Here is a 26391-nt window from a genome sequence, read left to right as displayed (position 1 = left end):
ATTGAATTAAAAAGTACATTTAATTGATTACCAGGTGTAAAACAAGCAGGCGATGAGCCGTCCTTCAAGAGGTACAGGACTGAGCAAAACCATTAGTTAAAACATGCAAGTGAGATAAGTGTAGGATCATCCTGCATGTCACACCATCAAGAGTCACAATGTATGAGAAAATCATGAACGTCCAGAATACTGTTGTCTAATAAGTCATTTGAAATTTTAAAATCACTCACACTCTTGACTGTTTTAAAAAAGACAAACCTGAAACTTTATTCTGAGAGGTTCCATACTCGCTTGTCAATAAAGCCAAACTACACATCGGTCAACATGATATTGTACATTTTAATCAAAACTTCCATAACAAGACATACCCAAAGAGTATCTTATTATATGCATAAAAAAACTATAAAATGTACAAAGATTTGGAATAATGTCAAAAGTGCACATACGAACAACCACTGAAAATGATTTCAAATACAAACTGTAGTGCAAATAGAAAATAGATTAAGGCAATTATTATTGTTTTTATTATTATAATTATAAATTTATAAAACCCTGAACACAGAGATTCCTGTGTTCAGTGCCACTGGGCTGGCAGTTGTGGGAGCAAAGTGTCTAGTGCCAACCGAATGTTCACTAGAACCTCACCTAAAAACAAAATCACTTTTTTTTTCCCCCTAAGAATGCTCCATTACGACTGCTGTGAACACCTCTCCTCCCGCTGGTCCCTTCATCTGCTCCGGTTCTTTGTCGTTTTCCATGGCACCAGTGGGCTCCCCTTCATCCATGTCTTCATCCACCTCCTCCTCCCTGTCTATCGAGAGCCCTGGTTGGTCCGGGGCATCGCTGCCCTCCTCCTCCTCATCCTCCTCCTCGGACATCTCTTTTGTTTCAACGCTGCTGCTGCTCAGCATTTCCTGGGGGGACGGCTTCCAGAAGTCAAACAGCTGGTCCTGGGTGGAGGAATGGTGGCGTTACTGACAGTATGAGCATTAGAGTGCAACAGGTGTACAGCAGCAGTGAGTCAACCGTGAACAGCAATCCCTCATACAGGACATTCAAACTGTGAACTACATCACAATCTATTAATGGTATTAAACCATCCATTTTAAGATTGTCATCTTAAAATTTACTTTTAGTTTAGCTTTCTTCTAATCAAGTTGCGTGTGGGAAGCTCTTTTGTTTCTACCTCTACTATGCATCTTTGTGATTCAATACACACTCGTTTTGTTTCTTTACACGCAATGTGTTTAACTTTTGCACTCAAAGTGCTATGCAACTTAAGTTTGGCTGATTGATTCGATTATGTTTACACACCTCGGTTCCTAACAACTGCTTTGTAAATATAAAATTTTATTTATCTAATGAAACCAATTAAGTCAAATGAATGAAACCAATTCAATTGATCAATTCGACACATTATTTGGAGACAGAAAAACCAAAGCCAATGCACAATGTAAGGGGGAATTGATCGTACGTTAAGCGGTCGGATCCTTTGAATGAGCTTCAACCACGTGGTGTAGATCCTGGCCACCAGGTCATTCACCTGCAGGGAAAGGACTCATTTAATATCAGGACATCCATCACCACACCAGTTTTTACATTGAACATACAATACCTTGCTCATGTTCGAAGCTGAACATCAATACAATGTTTTCAATATGGAAAGTAACAACTGTTGTTTTTATTTTTTGATTGGAGCTGTTCAGAAGAGAAATGGATAAGATAGTCCACAACAATGTGTGAATTAATCTGTTGGCAACACCTAGTTTTTAATACAACCTTAGTGCCACAAGACTTTAGATAAATATCTACAATCTGATAGCAAATATGTTGCTGGAGGCGGGGATCTGCAAGCCTGCAATAGACAAACAGAAACTCCGCTAGCAGCAGTTAAAGGGATACTTCACCCATTTAGAACCGGCGTTCTATCATTATAAAATCGCTATTGTAATATAAATAAATATATAAATAAATATCAGTCTAAACCAGTCTCCCCTTGGCCCATTTTTTCTCATCTAATTTTTCTCCCGAAATGACGTCAAATGACGCGTTTGACGTCATTTCGGGAGAAACCTCATGTCCCGCTAGAAGGGCCGAGGACTACAACACATATTGGTGGCCACCAATAAGGAATGAGAGGGGGCGGGAGCTCGCGTACTGAGGGGGAATGAGGGGGACGGGAGACCGACAGGTGGGCGGGGCAGCGAGTGCAATGCACTGTGGTAGTTGGAGGTTTTCTTACTTTGAGCCAGAGAGACCATGAAAACACTCTTTCTGCCTTTTTTCAGGCTAGGATGAACCGATTTCAATTTTTTCTTCACATTTATAATACATTGAATTATTTAATTCATAAAACCTTCATATTCCCACCGGTGAAGTATCTCTTTAACTGTAAAAGTGTCTGAAAAACTAACACTTTGACTGTAGAAATCCACTCATTAAAATCCACTTCTGAAAGCTTAATTTGAGTTTGCTTTGTTAGAATATTACAACAAAACGGGCAACGAGGTGTGACTTCGCTCGTTGCCGTCCTGTTTTCTGGCTCAGGCTCCGTGAGGCTCAAGCTTCCCTAGAAGGTCGGCTTTAAACGTAGCAGAACTGCTGGGTCCGAGAGGAGAAAAACCGTAACACCAACCCTGTTCCGGTACAGACACTTGTCATTCTCATTCATGTCGCGCTTGATGTGGCGGTCCAGTTCATAGCACAGCTCCAGGAGCTGCTCCTGAGGTACAAAGGAAGATAATTTATGAAGTCCTGCACACTCTCAACACTTTTTCATTTAGGGCCTGCTGCGCAGGCTTTCATTGTCTTGCAGATGTAACTCCCACTTATTTCAACCAGAATGTTTCATTGGCGTTACTTTCTAATACAAAACTGCCAATAACAAGTAGTACATGCAACATAATATTTTGTCCTAGAGGGCAATGCAAGTTCATATTTACATCATATCCCACGTTTTTCAAACTTTGATGATTTCATATAAGATTTGACCTATTATCATCCCTACTGTGTTCTACTATTTATCCCACCGCATCACTAAAGGTTTTCCTTTAATAAAATAGTACAGGACAGTCAATGATCCACCAAGAATTATAATGCTAAAACGTTCTTAATTCACCTAAATTAGCATCAAACATAAGTGTTGTCTTTGTGAGAGGAAGTGAAGACATACCTTTTGCGAAGGTTGGAAAAGCGAATAATTGGATGCTTGACTGAACAATGTCAGCAGGCTGTAGCAGAGGTAGTAGGTCTGAATAAAAAAATTGATTACATCAGACTAGAATAAAACACTAGAATAAAACACAGGCTCAGGGTGACCTCACACACCATCACAAGCAATCTAATGCATGTAGAGGAACCATTATTATTTAAGTATTTATCCAACCTATATTCATTCAGGAAGTTTCATTTAGTTTAATGACTTGCAAGAGAGACATGGGGAATTGGACTCATACTAATGTACAATCTACGCATCATTACAGATGGTATAGGCAATTTTTTTTATTTTTTTTAAGGCAAAAAAAAAATGCAATCTTATCCTTAAAATGCCATTCATCCAAATCATAAGTACTTAATACATATATTTTAGCATCTAACAACAAAGATTGTGAAACAATCAATTACACATCCAAAATATTTTAGAGGACGGTAATGGCAATTAAATAGAGATAGACATTAAAACAAGAGTAGAAGCGAAACAAATAGCCATACGCAAAATGGTGCTAGGAATAAAAGGTAAAACAGGTGCACTAGCCGACCTGTTGGTCTATCGTGTCCATGTCGGAGAGCATGCGGCTGCGGAGGCTGGAGGGCTTCATACGGGATAGGTAGGGCAGCAGGTAGGACAGCTGCAGCGAGAGACACACACATGGTAAGAGAGACACAAACACAGTACGACACACACACACACGGTAAGAGATACACAAACACAGTACGACACACACACGGTACAACACACACACACGGTAAGAGATACACAAACACAGTACGACACACACACACACACACACAAACGTACGTTACCGAGTCAATATTCATTCGTTATCTATCTATAAATGTATACACTGAAAAGGTGAATTAAGACCAGGCAACGAAATAGATAACCAACAGTACACTCCAAGAGCTCACCTGAAACTCTTTTACAGATGGCTTGTAGGTGCAACTTCCATCCAACAGTTTGGAAATCATGCAGACACTTAAGTGTCTGCGGAGCTGCCTGAAAAGAAAACAAGAGCACTGAACCTATTCCTGAACCACAATATCATATAACTCTGGTGATGACAGCAGAGGGAGTCATAACAGAGAGGTGGGTGGGAAAAATATGGAAGACGCAAGGTACTCACTTTCCCCGCGCGTGATCGGGCAACAGCTGGACCAGGCAGCACATGTTATGGTGGTCGGCCGTCAACTCAGTGACTGCCAGACACATTCTGGGTAGCTGGAACCACAACAACAACATCAACCCTTGCAGCTTAACCTCCATTAAAAGGTTGGTCACAAGAAGAGGAGAGACAAACCTCCTGGTTGTGATTGACCATACCGGCACATTAGAATTAACGTTCAAAGACATTGGAGACATAGGCGTGTGAATTGAAATGCTGTGAGCAGATTATCTGTATCGCAAAATAGTGGTTATACACAGATCATGCAAATAGCAATAACCAATGCTCAAACAACAGACAAACAACGTATAGTAAAAGCTCAATTACAAAGAAATGCATGGAAAATTTGTAGTATTTGTGCGGAAAAACACAGTAAATAAATCTATAAATAAAAACATAAATCCAGTCTCAAAAGGTACAGTGCGGACGTGACCATGTTCCTCCTATGGCCTGTAGGTGATTCTTTAAAACAGTCCATCTGACAGTTGGGTCCTAACGCTTGGGAAGGCTCTCTCTACAGGCTTTCACGGTCGGGGGGAGGGGGGATACTGACCATGTTCTCCCAGTCCCGGACGTTGCTGAGGATGTGCCGCTGCAGGCAGCGCAGGTCGATGTGGGGCTCCAGGGCGAAGTGAACCTCCAGACCGAGCCGGCAGCTCACAGCCAGGAGCAGCAGCAGCTCGGGGTCACTGAAGGCCCGCGGGCACAGGTCCATGCAGTACGACAGGTACTGTGTGCGGAGGAGGAGGGGCACAACACGGCCGTGAGCCAGGGGCTTGGGTTGGCGACGTCTACACCAAGACGCTGCTCTGTGTTTAGAGGGCAGCGCTTCACCTGCTGCTTGCCTTCACCGCCATGTTTCAGTGTTTGTTTTGTATGCATACTGCTTTCTGGATTTATTTTATTCACCGTTCTATTCTGTGTGGAGCACTTTGTAAAACTTGTTTTTTTAAAAAGTGTGATAAAATAAAGGTTATTAGTATTTGATTAATGTTGATTTTATTTATATCAGACATCTGAAATCATCATGTCTCACCTTGAAAACGTTGCTATAGTTGTGCTTAGGGAAAGTGCTCCGTTTCTTGGGGTCGGATGGACTTTCACTACTGATATCTTTGTCCGCCCTTTCAAAGAGAAAACAAACAAAACAAACAAACACACACTTCTTTAAGAAACAAGTGAAGCTTCGACATAAGGTCGACATGTGATTATTGAGGTTGCTACTCACAGCAAATCTCCTTCACTGAAGGGAGGTTGAAGCCTCTCCAACGGGAATAGGGTGACAAATGAAGCACCCATATTTAGCAGGACCAGCGTCACATCTGCCACACTGGGCACCCACACTTCGAATTTCTGGCTACCGGTCTTCACTGAAACATGAACACAAAAACACTGTAATGGAAAATCCGGTTTTAGCTTTACTTTGTCTTTTTCAGCTTTTACCATCAATAACCCGTTAAACACTGACAAGGACCGCTTTTGCTATCTTTACGATCACACTCACACATCTGCTGACAATCAAGAATCAAGTAGCGTTCATGGAAGGGCGTGAAACTGTTGCTCTTTTTTTACAATAACACACACACACACACACACACACACAAACACACACATGCAGAGTGGTGAGTGAAGGATGCAGTCAGTTACCAATGTGGTTAGCAGCAGAGCGTGCAATAACACAAAGGGCTTGGAGGATCTTATCAGAGATCATTCTCTCAGTGTGAACGGACATCATCTGTGAATACAGAGATACGGCACATTAAAACTTGAGAAGCAGACCGGGTTCTAACTCTTTTCAGCCAAGTATTTTTTAAGAACGTTTTTATATAGCCTATCTGTGCTCAGGGCTGGGCGATATGGACAAAATCTTATATCATGATATGAGTAATTTTATATCACGATATGGATATATATCACGATATGGTATTTTTGAAGTAAATTTAAATAATAAATGGCTTAAAATAACCATACTTCACATTTGATCAGTTTTTTATTTTATTTTGAACTTGAATTTCCATGCTTACAAAGGAGTAAGTAGCGAACAATCAGTCATTAACTGCAGTGTCATATAGTGCAAACATTGAACTGTTTTTTCAATACAAACAAAAACAACTTTTAAAGGTGTGCTTCACACCTGCCTAGCTGTCAGTCAGTGCAGTGTAATATAAAATAAAAATCACAGCATCACACAAATATTTTAAATACTAATTATACACTTATAAAATAAAGTTATGTACTGTGCAAATAGCTGGTGGTAAAAATAGAACTGTTTCTTCAATACAAATGAGATTTTTTTTCAAGTTAACAGGTGAGTCTCACACCTGCCTTGCTTCAGTCAGTGCAGTGCAATATAAAAAAAAAGAAAAGAAAAATTTCTCTCTCGGTATAAACGATATGGCCAAATCTCTCCCGGTAGACACTTTCATATCGTCCACGGTATGATATCGTCATATCGCCCAGCCCTAGCTCACAGAGGTTAATATTTCATTGTATAAAATGTCAGTAGCGGTTACCCTCATCTTTTGAATGAGTAGCATGATACCACAATCTCTTTTTTATCAATAAAATCTCTGAACCAATTCGCAGTAAGCGTTATAATAACCTTTGACGTACAATCAGTCAATGTCAAGAATATCAAATCAAATAATCATCCCAAATAATTTTGGGTATCTGGTGAAAGCTGGAAAGAACCATAGTGCAGTGGGGTATGCAAAAAGACTACTTTATATGCCAGCCTTTATTTTGACTAAGGCACTTTAGCCTGAGAGGACTCACGTTAGCAACTGGCAATTACGTTAGCACGATAGCATTAGCTATCATGCTAACGTGATTGCAATAGGTGTGAAAGACACCTCGACCTGCAAAAAAAAGATTCAGACGAAAGCTTACAAATGTGTTCCCTAATGTTAAGTTGTGTTTCATTCTGTCACGTATATTTTGTTATTATATCTAATATCTCAAACCAGTATCCCCTCAAAAAACATTGCAAGCGAGCTCCTTACCTTTGGAAGACAACTGAATATAGAATATGGTGACTGAATATAGCCCACACAAACATAATATATATTTTGTAGCTCAATGTTCAAGCTCTTTTCCATGAGATTTGAGAAATGTTCATATGTTTCCGATGAAACTACATTAAAAAAAATCCAGGCTTTCCAAGACGGGTGGGACGGGCGCACCAGATCTTACCTTGAACAGGAATCGTGTGACCTTTGGCGGGCAGGGGGAGAAGTCGAATGCGTCCTGAAACATGCCGATGCGGATATGTAAATTCAGCTGAGCGGGGCTTGACCTTCAAAGAGCAGGGCAAGAGAGAGACCACGTAACCATGGAGCACCAACATTAGAACCATTGTTGAGATTTGAACCCTAATCATCATAAACTATAGTCTATCTTTGAGAATGACGCAATCCGCTCTCTCAAACAAACAAAGAGAACGATCATCGTTGTCTTTGTAGAAAGTTAGTACCGTTCATTTGTTATCCACCATTGATGAATGGAGAATTTCCAATAAGGCTTGTACATCAGAATGCATCATGGGAGTTTTTCCTGGCGATACTCCCTCATTTTAAGAAGACTCAAGAACGTTTTAGTAAGTTCAAATCCAAAATCAATGTAGAATATTGAAACCTCCAACAGAACAATGTCTTACCATTATGAAAAATCATTCCATGATAATTTACTCAAATAGGACCATATATGCTATTACTACCAACATAATCTTCAAATGCTCTTAGGCTTCCATAAAAAAAGGCGATTATCGCCTGTGGGGTCACAAGCCTTATATTAATGTGTAATATCTGGGAGCAGTATAGTCCAGTACTCTAGCGGTTAGTTAGTGCTTGACACCTGGCTGCATGGTTGTTTGTTCGAACCCCAATGCTTGCGGTCTACCTGAAGGTTTCCTTCAGCAAGATGTGTAACCCCCCCAACTGCTCCATGATGAAATGGATATGTATTCAATGTATGGTGCCTTGGATAAAAATGTCCACTAATCAACAAATACCACTGACACACAAACGCTTCTGCTCACCAGAGAAGGGTCTTCTGCGTGGTTCCCTGAGGGTCGCTCTTGCAGTGTCTGAGTTGCAGTGTGTGCTGGCTGAAGAGGCGTCCACAAGTGTCCAGGTCGAACACCACCTCTCCAGGGTGGACATCCTTGATGCTGCTGGACACCACCGGGAACCGCTGCACGAATTCCCTGGAGGACAAAGAGATCAGGAGGCATGAGTGATAATAATGAAGAAACAAAAAATAATACAAGAATCGAAAATAAAAGCATTACACTTCGGTATCAACACAGTAACAAGGCAGGGAAGCCAAAGTCAATCAATCAAACAAATGTATGTATGCAAGTAAAAATGTGTCATGCAAAAGACGAACGCGTCAAAGGTATCCTTCTCACTCACTGCTGATCAGACGGGATGGCCCCATAATAGGCCTCCTCGTCCTCCCCATACTCAGCTTTCCTAAAGTCGTCGTCTATGCAGGAGAGCAGCACCGTCTCCTGGTCTTTAGATCTGATGGGGGGGGGGGGGGAAACAAAAACCGGTGGACAACATTTCCCACCATCATGGTCCACATTGCGTAGTTGGCTGGTGCTCAATGGGAGCAAGATCCGACTAGGGTACCTCTTAATGCTGCGGATATCCATCAGCATCTGGTCCAGGTTGTTTCTGCAGCCAAGTGCTTTGGAGGTGGACTTAAGTGCCCGACGACGCTGAAAAAAAAAAAAAAAGCAAAGGGTCATTAAACCTACATGTTGTTGCCAGGGTCTAGAGTTTACTACTATAATTTTGTCTATTTAGAACCAATAATCTACTGACAAAACAAAAGTTCAACACTTTCAATACTACTGTTTCTATAAGTTTCAAACAAATAGGAAGCTTAAATGACCCAGCAAACCATTCTGCTGGGGATGGTGCGTAGCTGCGTAGATGGCGTAGGTGCGTAGATGGGACTGGGGGGCTTCGGTAAGGCCTTCTTCTCCGGCATGTCCGGCTGTTCAGCAGCGATCTGCAGCATCTCCTTCATGGTGGGAATCGGCTCCTCTTCACTGCTCTGTGCTTCATCTGGATCCACTCCGAAGAAGAGGTCAAAGCCCGGTTCCTCGTCGTCTTTGACCACTATCGTCCCACCATGATCGGCGTCTTCCTTTGTGGACGGACGTGCGGAGGACGAAGGGTCTTTGGAAGAAGAACCCTCCACTGCGGGTAACGCTTCCCCCGTGGCTGATGTCCGATTCTCTGGGTTGAGAGGAGTTTTATGCACCTCCACCGGTTCACTGTTGTGTTTATTGAGCTGCTTATTCGGTAAAGAAACTGGGAGTTTTAGTCCACCTGCTAGTGATATTGAGTTGAGGGGCAAATCCATATTCAACCTTTCCAATTGAATAACGAGTATGGGTAGTTTAGGGCAAGACGTATATTTGGCATCCTTCACATTGACAGAGCCAGTTAGACGTGCACAATTTGTGCCAGTGGAATGCTGTTTTTGCTGAGAAGGAGATTCAGCTGAGGGGGTACAGGAGGCGGCTTCCGCCGAGTCTGGAACACAGTCACCCTCCGTGGAGTTGGGGCCCAGTTTTTCCTGCTCTGCCGTGGATAGTACTACTGCTTTATGCTTAGGGTTTGAGACGTAGATCAAGGGGTCGGGGGTGAAAAGGTCAGCTATGTCATCAAGTATTACAGAGGCTCTCCTGCTCATGGATTTATTTTGCCCCGTGTTACCGCCCAGTGGCCCAGTAGAAGTGGATTTGGAGGTTTGTTTTGGAGCCCTACACACGTCACCAATCTCCTCTGTGGTACTTTCTCCTGATTTCTCATCCTTACAGGGCAGCTTTACCTGTGGGGGGATAGTTTGCTGAGAACAGCCTATCTGGTGGCTTTCCAGACGGCCACTACTGTTGATGCTGCTGTCCTTGGAGTCCTGCACAGTTGCGCTGTTGTTCTCCCGTCGAAGCCGATGACATGGGCTTCTGACACCTTCTCTGTTCTTTGTCTGTATCAGCATCCTCAAGCGTTGTTCAAAAGAAGATTTGATTGGGGAACGTAAATACACATAATCCTCTGTGACTTTCACCATGTGGGCTTTCCTCACCCCTGGCAACCCGGGCGAATTGGACGGAGGCATAATATCAGAGTCAGGCGACGATGGGGGGTTCAATTGCGGCAGCATCATCGAGTGTACCGACGGGCTACTAGCCGCTTCTTTGGCGAGATTCGTGTTTGTTTTCTCCGGTGACAGCTCCAACCTTATCAAGGCGCTTGGCGAGGAGCTTGACAACGCTGACAGGCACTGGGATTGGCTAGCGACGCATTTTGGGTTCTGAACTGGGCCTGGTATTGAATTTTGGAGGCATGGTTTTTTCAGGCTGCTGTCGATTACTTCAGAGTCACTGCACCTCTTCAGTAACGAACAGTTGCTCCGAGCTGGAGAAAAGATACAACGGACACCGTTTATTTGGTCAGTTATTGATTTTTACCAGCAATTGCTTTCCTGAGAATAATCTAGCATTTAAGTAAGAGGTATTATTTGTTGATGAAGTACAGTAAAATCCTTAGATATAAACGGCAGAAAGAAAGATATAAAATTTCAAGAAAGAATAAAACATATATATATATATACACATATATACCAAAACTTGGGACACCTTCTTACACAATGATTTTATGCAAATGAGCAAATAGAAGACTGAGGAAAGTCATGCGCCATCATGTGATTTCTACTCAGGGGGTAAGGGATTACAGTCAAATGAAGATATATTTTTGGAGCGATCACGTAAGATAATCTTACCGGGATGTAACTTCAAACTTGAAGAAGTTTGTGCAGTTTGTTTCTGTACTCGGAAAGCATTGTTCTAGCAAAGGAAAGGAAAGTTTTACAGAAGTGAACATTGAATAATATTGCCGGTCGTCAGTTAGAAAGACTGTTCTTATTGGAAACTATCTATACAGTACAAGTTAAGAACCTGATGAAATACCGGCTGAGATCTTTACCTGAAAATTTTCCGCTGGTTTGGCCACTTTTGGAGAGGAGAGTGAATCTATAGTTCGAGTGTTGGCTGGGGTAAGAGACTTGTGGCTTTGCCGAGGCGACATCCTCTTTTGTACTGATAATGAGAGGCGGTTTTGAACCTGAGAGGGTTTCATGGGGGACTCCTGGAAATAGGGTAGCTGGGATGGAGAGTACTGCTGCATTGGACAACCCAGATAGTCCTTCACTGAAATACATACAAATAATAATTTAAAAAAAATAACCAGGGATTCCTTTTTGGAATTTCCTTATCCAAATCCAAACAAAAAGTTACAAAAATTGACCAGATAACATAGTATAATATGATCTGGACTAGCATAATGGTAGACATTGCGGATATGAAATAAACCCTCTTCTGATTTCTAACTAGCAAATGCTCGGCACCACAGCTTGCAAATAAGTGACCCCTTATTTGCAAGCCATGCAAAAAATCCTAGCCATGCAAATATGGGAAGATGAAGTAAACTTTGTTTACAAGAAGACCAATAAGAAGCATACAGTCTCAAGAAGTAGATCTAGAGTCTGCGTAAAATAAGACAGAGGAGATTTTTCTGCAGAACGAGTGGTTTAAAAGTGGTTAACTTCCCCGGGTTTCACAGAAACAGAGAGATAAGGGCCTGGGCAGAAAGATAAGGCCCAGTTATTTTTACATGATTCAAACCAAGTTGTAGAGTTTATCATTAAAAAATTAGTCAGTGTATTATTATTTTACTGAGACATAAGGCCTGCTTCTTCTCATTAGTCATTTATATTTGCGCGGCTATTCTTGTTTGCATGGCTTACATGGCTTTGTGAAGAAACATATTTGTTGACACTAAATACAAGCTGTGGTGCTAAATCTGAGTTAAAAGCTGCCTTCTGACCCAAGCATCTTTGAATCACCTATGTAGTAGTCTGTGACTATAACCTAAGCTTCAAACTGTTAAAATTGAACAATTTACAGTGGTCTCTGCACAAAGGGTCAAAAAAGTTGAACACATACAAACGAAATAACTATTTAAAAAACATTAGAATATTTATACACACCTCTAGACTGAAAACAGGGGACGTGAAGACAGATCCACACAAAGCAGACACGTTTACTGAAAACTAGGGGAAGTTGGTACTTCAACTAGTATTGCTCAAGAGGCTAATAAAAGGCAAGGATCTTACTCTTCTGTTCCGTATCCTCTGTGCACAGGATGTGCTTACACTTGCAGGACTAAACTGCACAAGCTTCTGATCAAATTGATATCACCATGAGCCAAACAAGCAATAGCAACGACTAGTGTGATTAAAACTGTCGTTTAGACAGAAAAATAAAACAGACCACAATGGTGATTAGAGAAAAAAACCGAAGCTATCTCTCCTGGAATATTAAATTATTTGTTGTGCATCTTAGCCTTCTACAGCAGTAGATACACCCAAGTCATACGATCATCTTTCTCAATAAATAAGCCCACAGATCACAACAAGGCTAAAGCCTAGGCACCTTGTGTATAGCATCTTGTCATGTTTGTAGCACCTCCGCAATGTTAATAAGGTCCATATCACCTAAATCCTAATGTTTGACCTACCTTTACCCGTTGGCGAGTAGTACTCTGACATGGTTCTGTAAAAGTTTAGAAACATAAATGTTTATTGCCTGACCTTGTGACGAGCTATAAAAAAAACAGACATTACATGTATACCTCATAAATTATATTCTTATACGAATTCGTGGATGACGTTTAAAAACAAGAGGGAAAACTAATATAGTACTCATCACATTGACGTTACTTAAATTAATCACCAAAGTATGCTGATAAATGTTAGCCAGCAACGATGCAAGTGTGTAAGGTCCAAGCAGAAAACTCCGGAAATGCTAGCCACAGAATTCATAGATTATATTATCCTATACTTAGTGTAGTTGAACAGTATCATGAGCTTCCTTTAATGTACTAACCAATGGCCATCGTCGATATCGTAATATCGAAACATACACTTAGGAGCAGTCGGCTAAGCTAGCTTGTAGGTTCTATAAGGAAATAATAGTAATGTACCATGACCTAGCTTACTGAAGTGACTACAATCCTTATGTGTGAAGCAAATAAAGCCTATGTTTTACCGTGGGTTCCCTTGATTTTCGGACATGTTTATGTTGCAGAAGACATAGACAGTTATAATTCCCCATATGTAGGTAAGTCCAGGAAGATGTTCAGTATAGTTCGGACCCTTCTCCCGCCTGGTGCATGTTGCTGGCTCTCCTGCTAAGGTCCAGCGCAATGCATTGTGGTAAATGCAGTTCAGATCAATCAAAACCGAAACCATGGCAGCCTACCCCAATACAAAATCTTTGAGTGTCTAACCCCATCCCACATAATCACCCCCTTTCAAAGTTACTCAAGCACACCCAACATCCTTGCCCAAAGCCAGGTCACCGCCTAATTATTTAATGAAAAAAAGAAAATAACAACACACAATCGGAGCAACAACCGTGTACGGGAGTTGCGAAGAGTATTTATGTAATAAAACAAGTGCTGTGTCAAAAAGATTAGGGTAGGGAATAACACACTGACTCTGGTGCAAAAGACCGGGGTTCTAATCTCGGTACGAAGAATAGGGCGTGGCAATTTTATTTATATAGCACAATTCAGGCACAAGGCCATTCAAAGTGCTTTACTGGGGCAAGATTGAAATACAATACATAGGCCTATTAGAAAAGCGAATGATAAAACATTTAAAAGCGAATGAATAGAATAAGAATGAATCAATATGTTATAGGTTTTTATAAAATGCTGTTTCAATATCCTAGTCTACTAGCCTATTTGGACATAGGCTGGTCTATCCTTTTAAGAACAATTTAGACATCTGTATTTTGATAAGATGTATCTTATTCGTAAATGTATCATAATAAAACCACGTGACATATGACATCCGAACCAGCAACTGGTTCGTTGCCTGAATGAATCACTTGACTGGTCCGCGGCTCGGTGGAGAAGCTTTGAGCAAAAAAAAAGAAACCGACTCAATCCATAAGGCAGCCTACCTCAATACAAATCTAACCCCATCCCACATAATCACCCCCTAGAGTTACTCAAGCACACCCAACCAACCTTGCCCGAAGCCAGCTGGTCACCGCCTAATTATTTAATGAAAAAAAAAACACAATCGATGCAACAATCGTTTACGTGAGTTGTGCATAGTAGGGTATGTATGTAATAGAACAACGTAAATTTTCGATTAGAGTAGACTAGGGGATAACACACTGACTGTGGAGTGGAGGATCCGGGTTCGAATCCCATTCCTGGGGCGAAAGTTTTTATATGCTGTTTCAATTATATCCTAGCCTACATCAGTTAGCCTATCTGGACAGAAGGCTAGGCATATCCCTTTAAGAACAATTTAGACATCTGTATTTAGATCAATCTTTATTCGTGAAAAGATCATGCTATTAAGTATTTGGGTTTGTGTGTTTGTGCGTCAAATAGCTTTCAAAGCAGGGATACGTTGAATCCACTGCAGCCTCGAACTTCGCCAGCAGAGGTCACTGTCACCGAAGCCTCGAGTAATGAACCCATTTTCGAAACAGTGGCTCAACTGGTTCAATGCTTTATAAAAGCTTCATTTGCCCATCACTAACCTTGCCTACACTTTATGAACATCTACTTCGGACATGGCTCCACGCATTCGCCGGCTTTTGAAAACAAATGCACATGGCTCGCGTAGAAGTGCATGGGGAAGGGTCGTCAACGAGTTATTACGACAGTGTTGTAAAATATCTACTACGAAGCTGTAGGGGGCGCTGTGTAGAGAAATGTGCGTGCCAAAACCAAGAAAACAGCGAAGAAATGCCCGAAGTTGCATAGTGGGCCTTTAAATGTTACCCTAGAAATTGAATTATATTCGCTCCATCTTGTGGTGTGTAAATAATAGCATGGTGAAAAGGTATACAAAATATAAAAATCTATAAAATATATTCGTGTGTATTTAGAATAAATGGAAAACCTAACACAATGAGAATAAAAGTAAAATATGCTGTTTTCAACGAGGAAACCATTTATCTAACCAAGGGGAAACAGTGGTCGATTCATGTCATGCAAATCATAAAACAAGTTAGAAAAATGTAAATGTTGACATGTGTTCAAAACCATACATTTATTAGGAAAATCCAAATAGTTGGGGGATACAACAATTCTCAATGCACTGAACATGCCTTGCTACATTGAAATATATATTTTACTCAATAAAAATACCAGTTTGTGATTTATACAAGATAGAAAGACATATCACACATCAATTCAAGAACACATAGATATAGCAAGACACCTCATTGATTGTAAGATCAGAGATAGCAATGAGTGTAGATGGCAATACTCAATTGCATCAAGAGTTAACCATAAACTAGTGTTTGATAGTGCAAAGTATTACTGCCAGTCAGACAAAAATGTAACTACATTTTCTGACACTATTTGTATGAAATGTATCATCAAACTTTTTGTAAGGTCCCCTGTCACCTGAGAAAATAAAATTACTTAAGAAGATAGAATTCATTTGCCTGAATCACGATCACCCCATCATGCTGTCCCTCTCTGTATCCAACCCTTATTCACACCAATGCCATCTTCCTGCCAAAACCGGTGATCTGTAAACATGTGGTTGGTGTTCAGCCTGTACACTGTAGACCACAGAAAGGATTAGCACCTATCCCTATGCTTTTTACTTCTTTGCTTTCCCCTGGGCAGCCACCGCCTCCATGGCCTTCCTCACAGTCTCTTTGTCTCCCAGGAACTGCATGGGCTTCACAGGCTTCAGGTTCTTGTCAAGCTCGTAGAGGATGGGGATGCCGGTGGGAAGGTTCAGCTCCATGATGGCCTCCTCTGACATGCCTGAGTGACAGGTGAAATGACCACAGTCAGGGAATTGTATTATTGCATTAACATTGGTTAATTGGTTCACTCAAACTCAAAGCACTTCGATGTAGTGAACAGACAATGGACAGAAAATATTCAGATAATTCCAGTCCTGACATGTACATCCTGCATGCTTTGCTCCGTTAAAACCCTATGATTCTATTTATTTTTGCGAACTGAAATTCACGCTTTTTTCACACAATTATTTGTCAAGGGGAGAGCTGCAAATTGAAAGGTGGAGCAGCACATTTTCCTTACAGTGTCCTGAGTGTGGAAAAGCAAGCAAAGAGATAGTGAAACCAAAAAAAACCTTTAAAAATAAAGGATACTGTATGTATGGCTGTAAGCTGGTGTAAATTATGTTCATATTGTAGCAGGCCAGTGGGTGTGGGGTTTCCACGCCACCAAGTTGGACAGATAAAACGACACAACACAGAGCGAGCAGTTCAAAGGGATGGTTTATTTACATAGGAACCAAAACCCCCCGGGTGGGATAAGGGTCATCCACCTCTTCTAGGATACAGTCCAACACTTTCTAGCCATCTCTTTCTCTTAGACCGTTCCGTGCTTCCAGGCGACCACACAGATCATGCCTGTCCTTTGCTAGCCCTAGCTTCCCTAGCTCCCCTTGTCTGTCGTTTGCTAGCTCTTTTAAGCCCAAACACCCCTGCGTAATGATCCGCAGGCTCGCATGGTTAAAGTGAGGGAGTCCATGTGAGGCTTGGGGTCGGAGCCAGCAGGTTGCCAGACCTGCCACTCCCCTCCCTCCTCCCTGCCACAATATATTTAAGAACCGGTCCATATTGGTAACTTTATGTTTATTTTGAGTTAGTTACAAAGAGCAAAGTGGGGCCTTATTAAATAAGCATTTTGAACTTTTTGGGACAAACCTCTAGATATATAGGACAATAAATTCCTCATTTGGTTACCTTCCAGGTGTTTGACGATTCCCCTTAGGCTGTTGCCATGGGCAGCAATGAGGACCCTCTTGCCCTTTTTGATCTGTGGTGCAATTTCCTCATTCCAGAAGGGAAGTGCCCTCGCAATGGTGTCCTTAAGGCTCTCACATGAAGGAAGCTGGTCTGCACTCAGGTCAGCATAACGACGATCCTACCAAACATAATACAAATATAGACACATGCACATTGGCGCTTAAAACAAAGCGAGAAGTATCAACTGACAAAGACATAACCTAAAATGTTGGAGTTTTCTTAGCTAGCTTATTTTAAGGAAATAACAATTGTATAAGTAACAATTTTTGTAGTGTGTACGTTTCAGAATGGTAAAATCTATAATGTGTAAGCAAAACACATTATATTGTAATAAGCACAAGACCATCTTTGTGATTTTGAAAAAAGATTGCATCATAGATCAATGCATGTTTCTTTGCTGCATTTGTGCTATATGTGTGGTGGGCAGAATCCAAAGAGCCTACGCTCTAAAAGGTTAATAATTGTTCACATTATGACACCACCTCAGCTCAAACTGGTCAATAGCATGCACTCCTGATCTACATTGCTTCCCTACGGGTCTATCAATACAGACAGACCTTTGATCTATCCAATCCGACAGTGACTGAACTTTGACTCCTAAAAAGCCTTATGATACATTTGTCAGTCATAGATGAAGAAATAAGCACAGATCTAGAGAAAGTATATTGCATGAGGGAAAAGCCAAGGATGCGTGTTGGTTTTCACAGGCAGGGTTAAGTCAATTTTCCTGATGTTAAGATTAATTTACGTATTTTGAATGGTTTTGCTATTACTGCACACGATAAGAGCACAGACATAGCAATTGATAAAACGGCAACCTTGGTCGGGTAATAAAACACATGAAAGACCCAGTTCTTATCCCTTAGCTGCCCCTTATTTTAACCCAAGCAACACAAGCAACCAACGACAACAACGTCAATTTGACAGATTATCAAACGTCTGAATGGATTTCTCCTTGAGTAACTCCTCTGAGCATACCCCCAACTGAAAGAGGTCGTGTGACGGAGCAGTTACCTTGCTGATGACAGCATAGAAGTCGTGGCCCGGATCCATTGTCGGAGGAGGGATGTCGAAGGAGCGCCTCCATACCTTCACCTGGGCTTCGCCGTGCTTGGCGGCGGTCTCTGACTTGTTCAGCCCCGTGAGACCCCCGTAGTGGCGTTCGTTGAGCCGCCACGTTCGGTGCACAGGAACCCACATCTGGTCAATGCTGTCCAACACCGTCCATAAGGTGCGGATGGCCCTCTTCAGCACGGAGGTGTAGCAGATGTCAAACTCATAGCCGGCGTCTGTAGCAGGAGCGGGTCAGTCAGTTTAGATGACTGTGGAACTTCTAATAAGCCAAAATGAAGAATGAAATATGAACGACTGTTTCGCACACACACACAAAGACACACATACCCAGACACACACACACACACACACACACACACACACACACACACACACACACACACACACACACACACACACACACACACACACACACACACACACACACACACACGAGTATAAATACAATTAGAATCAATGAATACCTTTAAGTGCTTGTCCACCTCTTCTTGCCTCATGTTCTCCAGCTTTGCTCAGATCTGCGTCAAACCACCCACTGAAACGATTCTCGTCGTTCCAATTACTCTCTCCGTGACGAATCAAAACCAGTTTGTATACAGCCATTTACCTAGATTTACTGGACAAAGCAGACAAGGGTTTAGAGCAGTGGCGATGAATGAGCAGACGTGCAGCTACAGCAGTCACAGCTTCTGGTGCAAGTTGATTCAATTTTACTGTAAACCCGGGTTTGGATTGGTTGTTCTATCCCTATTATGTATTCAACGTCGTCCAATAACAGAGGTGGGCGTCGTCGACCTTGCTGCTGACAGCTCGCGGCGTGGCCTGCTCGTGCACAGTGGACAGGGTCACTTTATTACAAAAACATATTTGATCCACCTTCCTTAAAATTATTGCTAATGTGGAATGCGTGTGTGTGTGCGTGTACGTGTGGGTGGGTGTGTGGGTGTATGTGTGCGTGTGTGAGTGAGGGCGGTTGTGCGTGTGTGTGCGCGTGCGTGCATGTGTGATGATTGATTGATTAACTGTATATTATATGATAAACATTGACAAATCATATACATATATCTTCCAACCCATGCATAATAAGATACAATAAAAATAGTTAAACAATGGTGAAAGTACAAAATCGAAAAATATACCCAGGTAGCATACACTATTTTGTTTGTGGTGGCCATAGGCCTACTCTCAGAAATAAGGAACTGTCACATTGTCAAAGCAGCAGCGCTAAAATGTGCACCTATTAAACAACGCGTCAATGCCTAGACGTAAACTTTAGCCAATAACAGACCGGTGTGGCCAGTAGGTGGGGTCTGTATGCGGAAGATACAAGGAGTCGCGTTTGTATGAGACTGACATCACAGTGCTGTGTATGCTCCCTTTAAACAATTTGCCAATCGGAATAAGCATCGTCTCCCAACCCGTTTGGGCATGGATGAAACAAGTCCGCTAGTTCCTTCGTTTCAAGATTCACTGGATACAGATTATTGTAGCGAAGCCAATCCTCGTGGTGGCGGTTTTGGAGCGATCGCCACACCGGGATCTGTCATTCGTGTACCTGCTGAAATCCCGGGTCGCAGTTTTGAGCGTCAGCCTCTTCTGGACCGAAACAGGGCGAACTCCTTACGGGACCCTCACAGGAATGATTTCTCTGACGATCCGGAGTTCAGGGAAATTGTGAGGAAAGCAGAACAAGCCATCGACGAGGGGATCTTCCCGGAGAGAATCTACCAGGGATCCAGCGGCAGTTACTTCGTTAAAGATCCTCAAGGGGTGAGAATATAAGAAACCTCAATTATTGTTTGCTTGTTTTGTTTTGTTTTGCTTTTTGTTACAAAGATGGGATGAATTTTCAGAATTGGTGTCATATCCCTAATGTTTTTCATTTATCTGCGGGACCACATTTGTTAACGGTTTCAGGCTTATCATATTATCACATAGTGACAGCCTATGTGCAAATTACTAACATTGCTGCAGCTGTAAAACCAAGTTAAAATCTGTATCTATGATCCTCAACAGCCCTGCTAAAAAGGTAGTCTACCCTTTGAAATCCAATGTACTTTTATATTTATTTTTTTGTGTGGCAAAGTCACCGTCAACGAAGTCATGCTATTTGAAGGCAAATGTTGTATAAAATATGTCTTGAGATAAGTCAATGTTTCCTGGGTTCTTTGATAAGAAGTATTCTGCAATGCATTCTGACTTCAAATATCTTACATTTCTATCAAATCAATTAACATACAGCTATTGGAAAGCACCAAATGTACAAACCCTTAACTTGGACTGATGGTCTGTGTCGTAACCTTGGTCCTGACTCGATAAGTGTCCATCACAAGGGATCATGTGAGATAACTTAAGATAATCTAATTGACATAAATAAGTTGCGAAACAAGTCCAGTAGATGCAGAAATCATCTGTTTAGTCCATGAATTGACTCCTTTGATGGCAACATGGATGGTAGAGGATACGTGTGTTCACCAAACCCTTTTTATTGAATGTCCTGGTACAAACTGAGAATACACCAGTGTGCGTGTATATAAATGGCATTCCTTCCAATTTACACCATGGTCTCTGTTTTCAATTACATGTTTGAAAGAAGTGCGGCCTATTCACATAATCATAGTTTGTCTTTTAATGCTTGCAGAAGATAATTGGCGTCTTCAAGCCGAAGAACGAAGAGCCCTACGGCCAGTTGAACCCCAAGTGGACCAAATGGCTCCAGAAGTTGTGTTGTCCGTGCTGCTTTGGCCGAGACTGTCTGGTCCTCAACCAGGGCTACCTTTCAGAGGCCGGTGCCAGTCTGGTGGATCAAAAACTTGATCTGAACGTAGTGCCCAAAACCAAGGTGAAACAAACAGGAACAAGTTTGTATGGACTAAATAAATCCTACAAGCTTCTCATCATCTACTCTACACTACTGCACATCCTTCATTTATTTTACTGTTGCCCATTGCAGGTGGTGCACCTTGGGAGCGACACATTCAACTACAATGCAATAGACCGAGTGAAGTCTCGCGGCAAGAAGCTAGCCTTGGAGAAAGTGCCCAAGGTCGGCCAGCGTTTCCACAGAATAGGTCTGCCCCCGAAGGTAATTACTGCTGCTACTTTTGAATAACTTGTAGCGATACTTTATGTCATTTGAATGTGATACTGTATGAACTGTAATATACACAGTATCACAATGTGGCATATGCGAATGACATTTAAAGATTTCTCTGTATGTCTTGCTCTTGTCTCTTTCTCTTGTCTGTCTGTCTGTCTGTCTGTCTGTCTGTCTGTCTGTCTGTCTGTCTGTCTGTCTGTCTGTCTGTCTGTCTGTCTGTCTGTCTTAATGTGTCTCTCTGACTCTGTGTCTCTATATGCGTGTGTCTGTCTCTCTTTCATTCGCTCTGTCTCTTTCTCTCTCTCTTTCACTCTCTGTCTCTCTGTCTCTTTGTGTCCTCTCTCTGTCTCTTTGTGCTCTGTCCTCTCTGTCTACATGGCAGGTTGGGTCATTCCAGTTGTTTGTCGAAGGGTACAAAGATGCTGAACATTGGCTCAGACGGTTCGAAGCCGAGCCTCTGCCAGAGAACATAAATCGTCAGCTACAGATCCATTTTGAAAGGCTTGTGGTCCTGGATTACATCATAAGGAATACCGGTTGGTTTTTGTTTTTACTTGATGATGATGCAGAACGTAATGCATGTCAATGGATTTTATTGCTTTGACTCATATTTTGTTGGGTTTTCTGCTTGCAGATAGAGGAAACGATAACTGGCTGATAAAATATGACTATCCAATGGACAGTGGAGGCATTCGTGTGAGTAAACCACGACCATGACTCAGTTACCAGCAGACAGATATTAATTGGGGAAGATACTACGGTTCTATTTTAAAGCATCTTGGATGCTGTTCAGGGCACCATTCGTTATTTTTTGGCTTTAATCCATTACTCCAAAGTAAATCCAAAAGTAAGCCATTTGTCCCTTTTTAGTTTGTGTTTAAAGGAGTGTTTACTTTGTGTGTGTGCGTGTGTGTGTGTGTGTGTGTGCAGGATACAGACTGGGTAGTGGTGAAGGACCCTATAGTTAGGCTGGCTGCCATTGACAACGGCCTGGCATTTCCCCTGAAACATCCCGACTCCTGGAGAGCCTGTGAGTCCCAACAACTCTAAAAGCACAGTTACCCCACACTAAAATGATACCTCAGCGACAGCACCATCTGGTGGAGCACTGTTATTGCAGCGGTACACTCTGCTAGAATATTGCAAGCTACTGTACTTGCCATAAAAACAACATTTCCACGTCATAACTTGGGGGATATTAGTCTGATATGTGCATAATCTATATAAAAATAGCTAACACCACCAGACTTTTTTGGTGCTCTTCGATAGAAAACGGCCCAATACTTTCACCTATAGATAATGTGTTTATTTTCATCTATGTATCGTTATTGGAATAATAAGAATATTGGCCTATCAGCTTATGAACATCGCTATTGTGTTGAACAGTACATTTGAGATCGGTGCCACTGAACGGTGCCACCCTGAGGTTCACTTTTAGTGTATTCAGTCTTGTGTCAGTCAGTGCTGACCATTCGCCTCATCAGTCCCTGCTGATAGGAGGTTTGTCGTCCCTCTCCTCCCGCTGCAGACCCATTCTACTGGGCGTGGCTCTCCCAGGCCAAGGTTCCCTTCTCCCAGGAGATCAAGGATCTCGTGCTTCCCAAACTCAACGATCCAAACTTTATCCAAGACCTCGAGGAGGACCTCTATGAGCTTTTCAAGGTGCGCACACGTTTTTCTTTTTTTGTGGAAAGAAGAATTTAATCAACCATGATGATCCATTTGATTGTCATGAATGTGTGTCTTTAACATGCACCGTGTGTGTGTGTGTGTGTGTGTGTGTGTGTGTGTGTGTGTGTGTGTGTGTGTGTGTGTGTGTGTGTGTGTGTGTGTGTGTGTGTGTGTGTGTGTGTGTGTGTGTGTGTGTTTTGCAGAAAGACCCAGGATTTGACCGGGGTCAGTTCCATAAGCAGATTTCTGTGATGCGAGGGCAGGTGAGCGAATAAAAAAATAAGGAAGGATATTCCAGTGTTGTGGGGATTCCAACTGAGAGTTCTGGGTTCAATTGGTCCACAGCCTAGTGGGGGGAGGGGTGGGGGGGTAGCCTATCCCACAGCCTATCCCCCAGGTCTATCCAATACCTGCTCCTTAATGACATGTATCCAAATTCACTTGAAAAAGTTTGAAAGAAGAGGAATAATTGTAAACATTAGTCATATAAATAATCAATGCCCTCTCAACGCCTCATCACCATGCATGTCTCACTTGGTTTCTCCCCCCCCCCCTCCCCCCCCCCCCACTAGATACTAAACCTGAGCCAGGCGCTGAAGGAGGGCAAGACGCCCCTCCAGCTGGTGCAGATGGCCTCTGTGACCGTAGAGACAGCAAGGAGCCCTCAGAGATCCAGCAACCAGGCCTACACTCATAGCTTTCAGAGCCGCAGGCCGTTCTTCACCTGGTGGTAGCAGACAGGGTACTGCATGCTTGGAGCTGGAAACATGGACTATTGGTGAAATAAGAATAGGACAAGACAAAACTGAGATGGAACCTCTGACGGCCGATCAACCTCATCACTATCTGGTGTGTTGCAGCAAAGCATCCAGGTAGATTAACCTTAAATGGGATGTGCGCTGAACCAGATTAATGCTTCATGAATCATAATGACAATGTAGTCTATTTCATTGATGTCGTGTTCCTGCATCTGAGACCTGCATACTATTACAACTATCCCGGGCCAAGTTGTTGAGGGACAGTAGATATGTAACCAAATATCTGTTTGGTTTCCGCCTGCTAACCTGGCAGCATAATGCGTAAATTAATCAGTTGTTCCTGCGTTATTTATTTTATTGATTATGTCCAGAATTTTCAACCTTTCATAAATCATATCTTGCCGTTGACGAAACCGGGGTGACCAGGTATGTAATGCACTCCTATAGACAAGAATGGGAGCTGAATCGTTTGCAAGGACAGTTACAATTGTCTTGACCTGTTGTAGAAAATGTTTTTGTCTCTCTCCATTTAATTTATCCTACCTCTAAATCCTGAAAGAATGTTGCAAACTTTGTCAAAGGAGTGTGACCATGAGGGAGGAAACATTGGCTGAATTTAATTGTTCTTTGGATGTGTAAGCGTTTTTGTGTAGCAACTGTATGCTCCCTTCTGGGGGTCATTCTGTCATGACATGTTTGAAAATGACAGCTTTGAACAATGAATAACACCATGCATCTGCAGATCGGTGTAAGAAATGTACATCTACAAAGGGGGGGAAGGGGAAACGCAAGCTATAGATTGGCTTGTCCCTTGATTTGATTTCCTTTTTTAAATCGCAGTGCCATGAAGTCCTCCAGAAGAACAAGAACTACCTGCAAGAACACCCTTGTAGTCATTTCATTTTTGTTATTTTTGATTTGTTTGATTTAAAGTGTGTCCTGAATGCATATTCAAATGTATGTAATTTATTTCCAACTATGCATTCTAACAATTATTAATATTAAATATTGTGTGACAATGTGACCTAATTGTTGTCTTGGTATGTTTGGTGTTGTAACTGAACTAAGTTATGTATCCCAAGGGGCAGTAAAACACGTTGTGCTTTGTGTCTTTGTATACACAAAGAGCAGGTTACTTTGGTTAAACCACCACAGCTTCGGCAAACCATAAACCCTCTTCCGCAATGTGGGAGAGCTGCTGGCTGTGTGCTGCTTGTACGGTCCTTTTCCCACATTCAAGGCTCTTTATTGTTTCACTTCCTCAATTCAAGGTTTTTTGGGTGGTTTTTTGAATGTGTCATTTTGTTTTGCAAGAGAGGCCAACGACCGAATTGCAACCAGAAGGGAAGTGCACATCCAATCACTGTGGATCAGGAATGTTATCTTTTTGTTGTCTGACTTGAATATTTTATTTTCTGAGGGCCCACCTTCCCCCTCTCACTCCAACACTCTGGTTTTCACAGATTTAGGAGTTTGACCACAGCCTTTGACTAGATTGTAAACTATTCAATGACAAAGAAGCTCTCTGTGGTCATTTCTGGTCACTATAAATAGCGTTAATGACATCCCACCAATGGCATGCTTGCCCTCATTGTGACTGTGTGTCATATATCAAGGAAAAACACAGCCCCCGTTCACCACCACATAGTCTAGGCTGTGAAGTGGTGGCAGCAGAACAGATGGGGACTGAACAGACCTGCCCTCCCTGTCCGTCAACACGGACAATGAGCGATCCATGCTATCAATGATGTCACCAATGAGGTCATCAATGACATCAATACCTTTTGCGTGGAACTGGTACTTTAGCCCCCCCCCCTTTTCTTTATCCTTGGAATGCTTCTAGATATTTGTACATACGTTCCTACTGCTGTGACTAATAGCTGTCATCTTCCTAATGGACTACAATCTAATTTGATTACCATTATACATATACATACATCCACAATATGTGGTATTATACATCTTTGAGTCTATCCTAAAGGTTACGTGATGTAAATCAGTCCAAGAAATCAGGGTATATGAAGTTAGTCATGCAGGGAGAGATGGTTTCCTTGTGATAGCCTTTTGCTGAAAGGGCGGGAGAGAAATACTTTGGCCTCCAGGAAATGTCTTTTTGGTTGAGCGCTAAAGTAAATATTACATATTTTCTCATCCAGAATAGTCTCTGGCTTCACATGCACACGTGCCTTTATGGTCCATATTTTCCTGCCTGGAACTACCGACAAAGGAAAAACTTTAAGCTACCTGAATCTTCTATTGGTGAGAGCAGATAACATCAGTTTCACACTCATGTTTTAGAGTCATTATACATTATAGTAGTCAACACTCTACAGTCAACTTGAAATAATAACTTTCTGAAATTTGTCTGTTATGTCTAAACATTTAAAAACCGAATCTTCAGCCATTCATTCGTAGAGAAACTAAATGTAAGTGAACCATCAAATATATTTTTCCACTTTTGTTTTTGTTACATGCATCTGTAGTTAATATTGTTAGCAACCCAAA

General features: G+C 41.9%; 3 protein-coding genes across 6 annotated transcripts; 1 reads left to right on the top strand and 2 right to left on the bottom strand.

Annotated features, from left to right (window-relative positions):
* Window positions 1–319: 319 nt before the first annotated feature.
* On the bottom strand, window positions 320–13672 carry slf2 (SMC5/6 complex localization factor 2). 3 transcript variants are annotated; one of them, XM_030378637.1, is made up of 20 exons: window positions 13507–13672; window positions 12977–13011; window positions 11384–11607; window positions 11181–11244; window positions 9282–10816; window positions 9017–9105; window positions 8795–8905; window positions 8419–8586; window positions 7575–7677; window positions 6030–6117; window positions 5611–5752; window positions 5419–5506; window positions 4936–5112; window positions 4344–4438; window positions 4129–4216; window positions 3759–3848; window positions 3173–3250; window positions 2636–2722; window positions 1475–1543; window positions 320–950 (listed from the first exon to the last, which is right to left on the bottom strand). In XM_030378637.1, exons 1-20 carry the CDS (start codon window positions 13530–13532, stop codon window positions 675–677), a joined length of 3633 nt encoding a protein of 1210 aa, XP_030234497.1. In that variant the 5' UTR covers window positions 13533–13672; the 3' UTR covers window positions 320–674. The 3 variants fall into 3 exon arrangements, with proteins under 3 accessions (XP_030234497.1, XP_030234498.1, XP_030234499.1); XM_030378638.1 differs by having other exon boundaries at window positions 9291–10816; XM_030378639.1 differs by lacking the exons at window positions 12977–13011; window positions 13507–13672 and adding an exon at window positions 12447–12540.
* A 1845-nt stretch (window positions 13673–15517) lies between these two features.
* Window positions 15518–19090, bottom strand: LOC115559710 (phosphoglycerate mutase 1). The gene is made up of 4 exons (XM_030378762.1): window positions 18822–19090; window positions 18298–18572; window positions 17221–17401; window positions 15518–16267 (listed from the first exon to the last, which is right to left on the bottom strand). Exons 1-4 carry the CDS (start codon window positions 18958–18960, stop codon window positions 16098–16100), a joined length of 765 nt encoding a protein of 254 aa, XP_030234622.1. The 5' UTR covers window positions 18961–19090; the 3' UTR covers window positions 15518–16097.
* A 579-nt stretch (window positions 19091–19669) lies between these two features.
* On the top strand, window positions 19670–24915 carry LOC115559687 (phosphatidylinositol 4-kinase type 2-alpha). Of its 2 annotated transcripts, XR_003979627.1 has the most exons (10): window positions 19670–20127; window positions 20999–21199; window positions 21311–21442; window positions 21840–21993; window positions 22092–22153; window positions 22388–22487; window positions 22986–23119; window positions 23332–23391; window positions 23701–24000; window positions 24727–24915. XR_003979627.1 is itself a non-coding variant. In XM_030378725.1 (9 exons), the coding sequence occupies exons 1-9, from the start codon at window positions 19786–19788 to the stop codon at window positions 23860–23862; spliced, it is 1347 nt and encodes a 448-aa protein (XP_030234585.1). In that variant the 5' UTR covers window positions 19670–19785; the 3' UTR covers window positions 23863–24915. The 2 variants fall into 2 exon arrangements, 1 of the variants encoding a protein (XP_030234585.1); XM_030378725.1 differs by having other exon boundaries at window positions 23701–24915.
* The last annotated feature ends 1476 nt before the right edge of the window (window positions 24916–26391 follow it).

This window comes from Gadus morhua, chromosome 15, assembly GCF_902167405.1.
Source record: "Gadus morhua chromosome 15, gadMor3.0, whole genome shotgun sequence".
Classification (NCBI taxonomy): Eukaryota; Metazoa; Chordata; class Actinopteri; order Gadiformes; family Gadidae; genus Gadus; species Gadus morhua.
The sequence above is the reverse complement of the archived record's forward strand: the minus strand, read 5'-3'. Positions and strand labels throughout refer to the sequence as shown.

Coding starts and splice junctions, on each gene's coding strand:
- slf2 (XM_030378637.1), bottom strand. CDS start 13,532: ATGTCCGAAAATCAAGGGAACCCACG. Junction 13,012..13,506: donor GAAAATCAAGGGAACCCACG/GTAAAACATAGG, acceptor AAACTTTTACAG/AACCATGTCAGAGTACTACT. Junction 4,217..4,343: donor CCCGATCACGCGCGGGGAAA/GTGAGTACCTTG, acceptor TTTTCTTTTCAG/GCAGCTCCGCAGACACTTAA.
- LOC115559687 (XM_030378725.1), top strand. CDS start 19,786: ATGGATGAAACAAGTCCGCTAGTTCCTTCGTTTCAAGATTCACTGGAT. Junction 23,120..23,331: donor ACCTCTATGAGCTTTTCAAG/GTGCGCACACGT, acceptor TGTGTTTTGCAG/AAAGACCCAGGATTTGACCG. Junction 23,392..23,700: donor TTTCTGTGATGCGAGGGCAG/GTGAGCGAATAA, acceptor CCCCCCCACTAG/ATACTAAACCTGAGCCAGGC.
- LOC115559710 (XM_030378762.1), bottom strand. CDS start 18,960: ATGGCTGTATACAAACTGGTTTTGATTCGTCACGGAGAGAGTAATTGG. Junction 18,573..18,821: donor AGGTGGACAAGCACTTAAAG/GTATTCATTGAT, acceptor CTCCTGCTACAG/ACGCCGGCTATGAGTTTGAC. Junction 17,402..18,297: donor TCTATGCTGTCATCAGCAAG/GTAACTGCTCCG, acceptor TATGTTTGGTAG/GATCGTCGTTATGCTGACCT.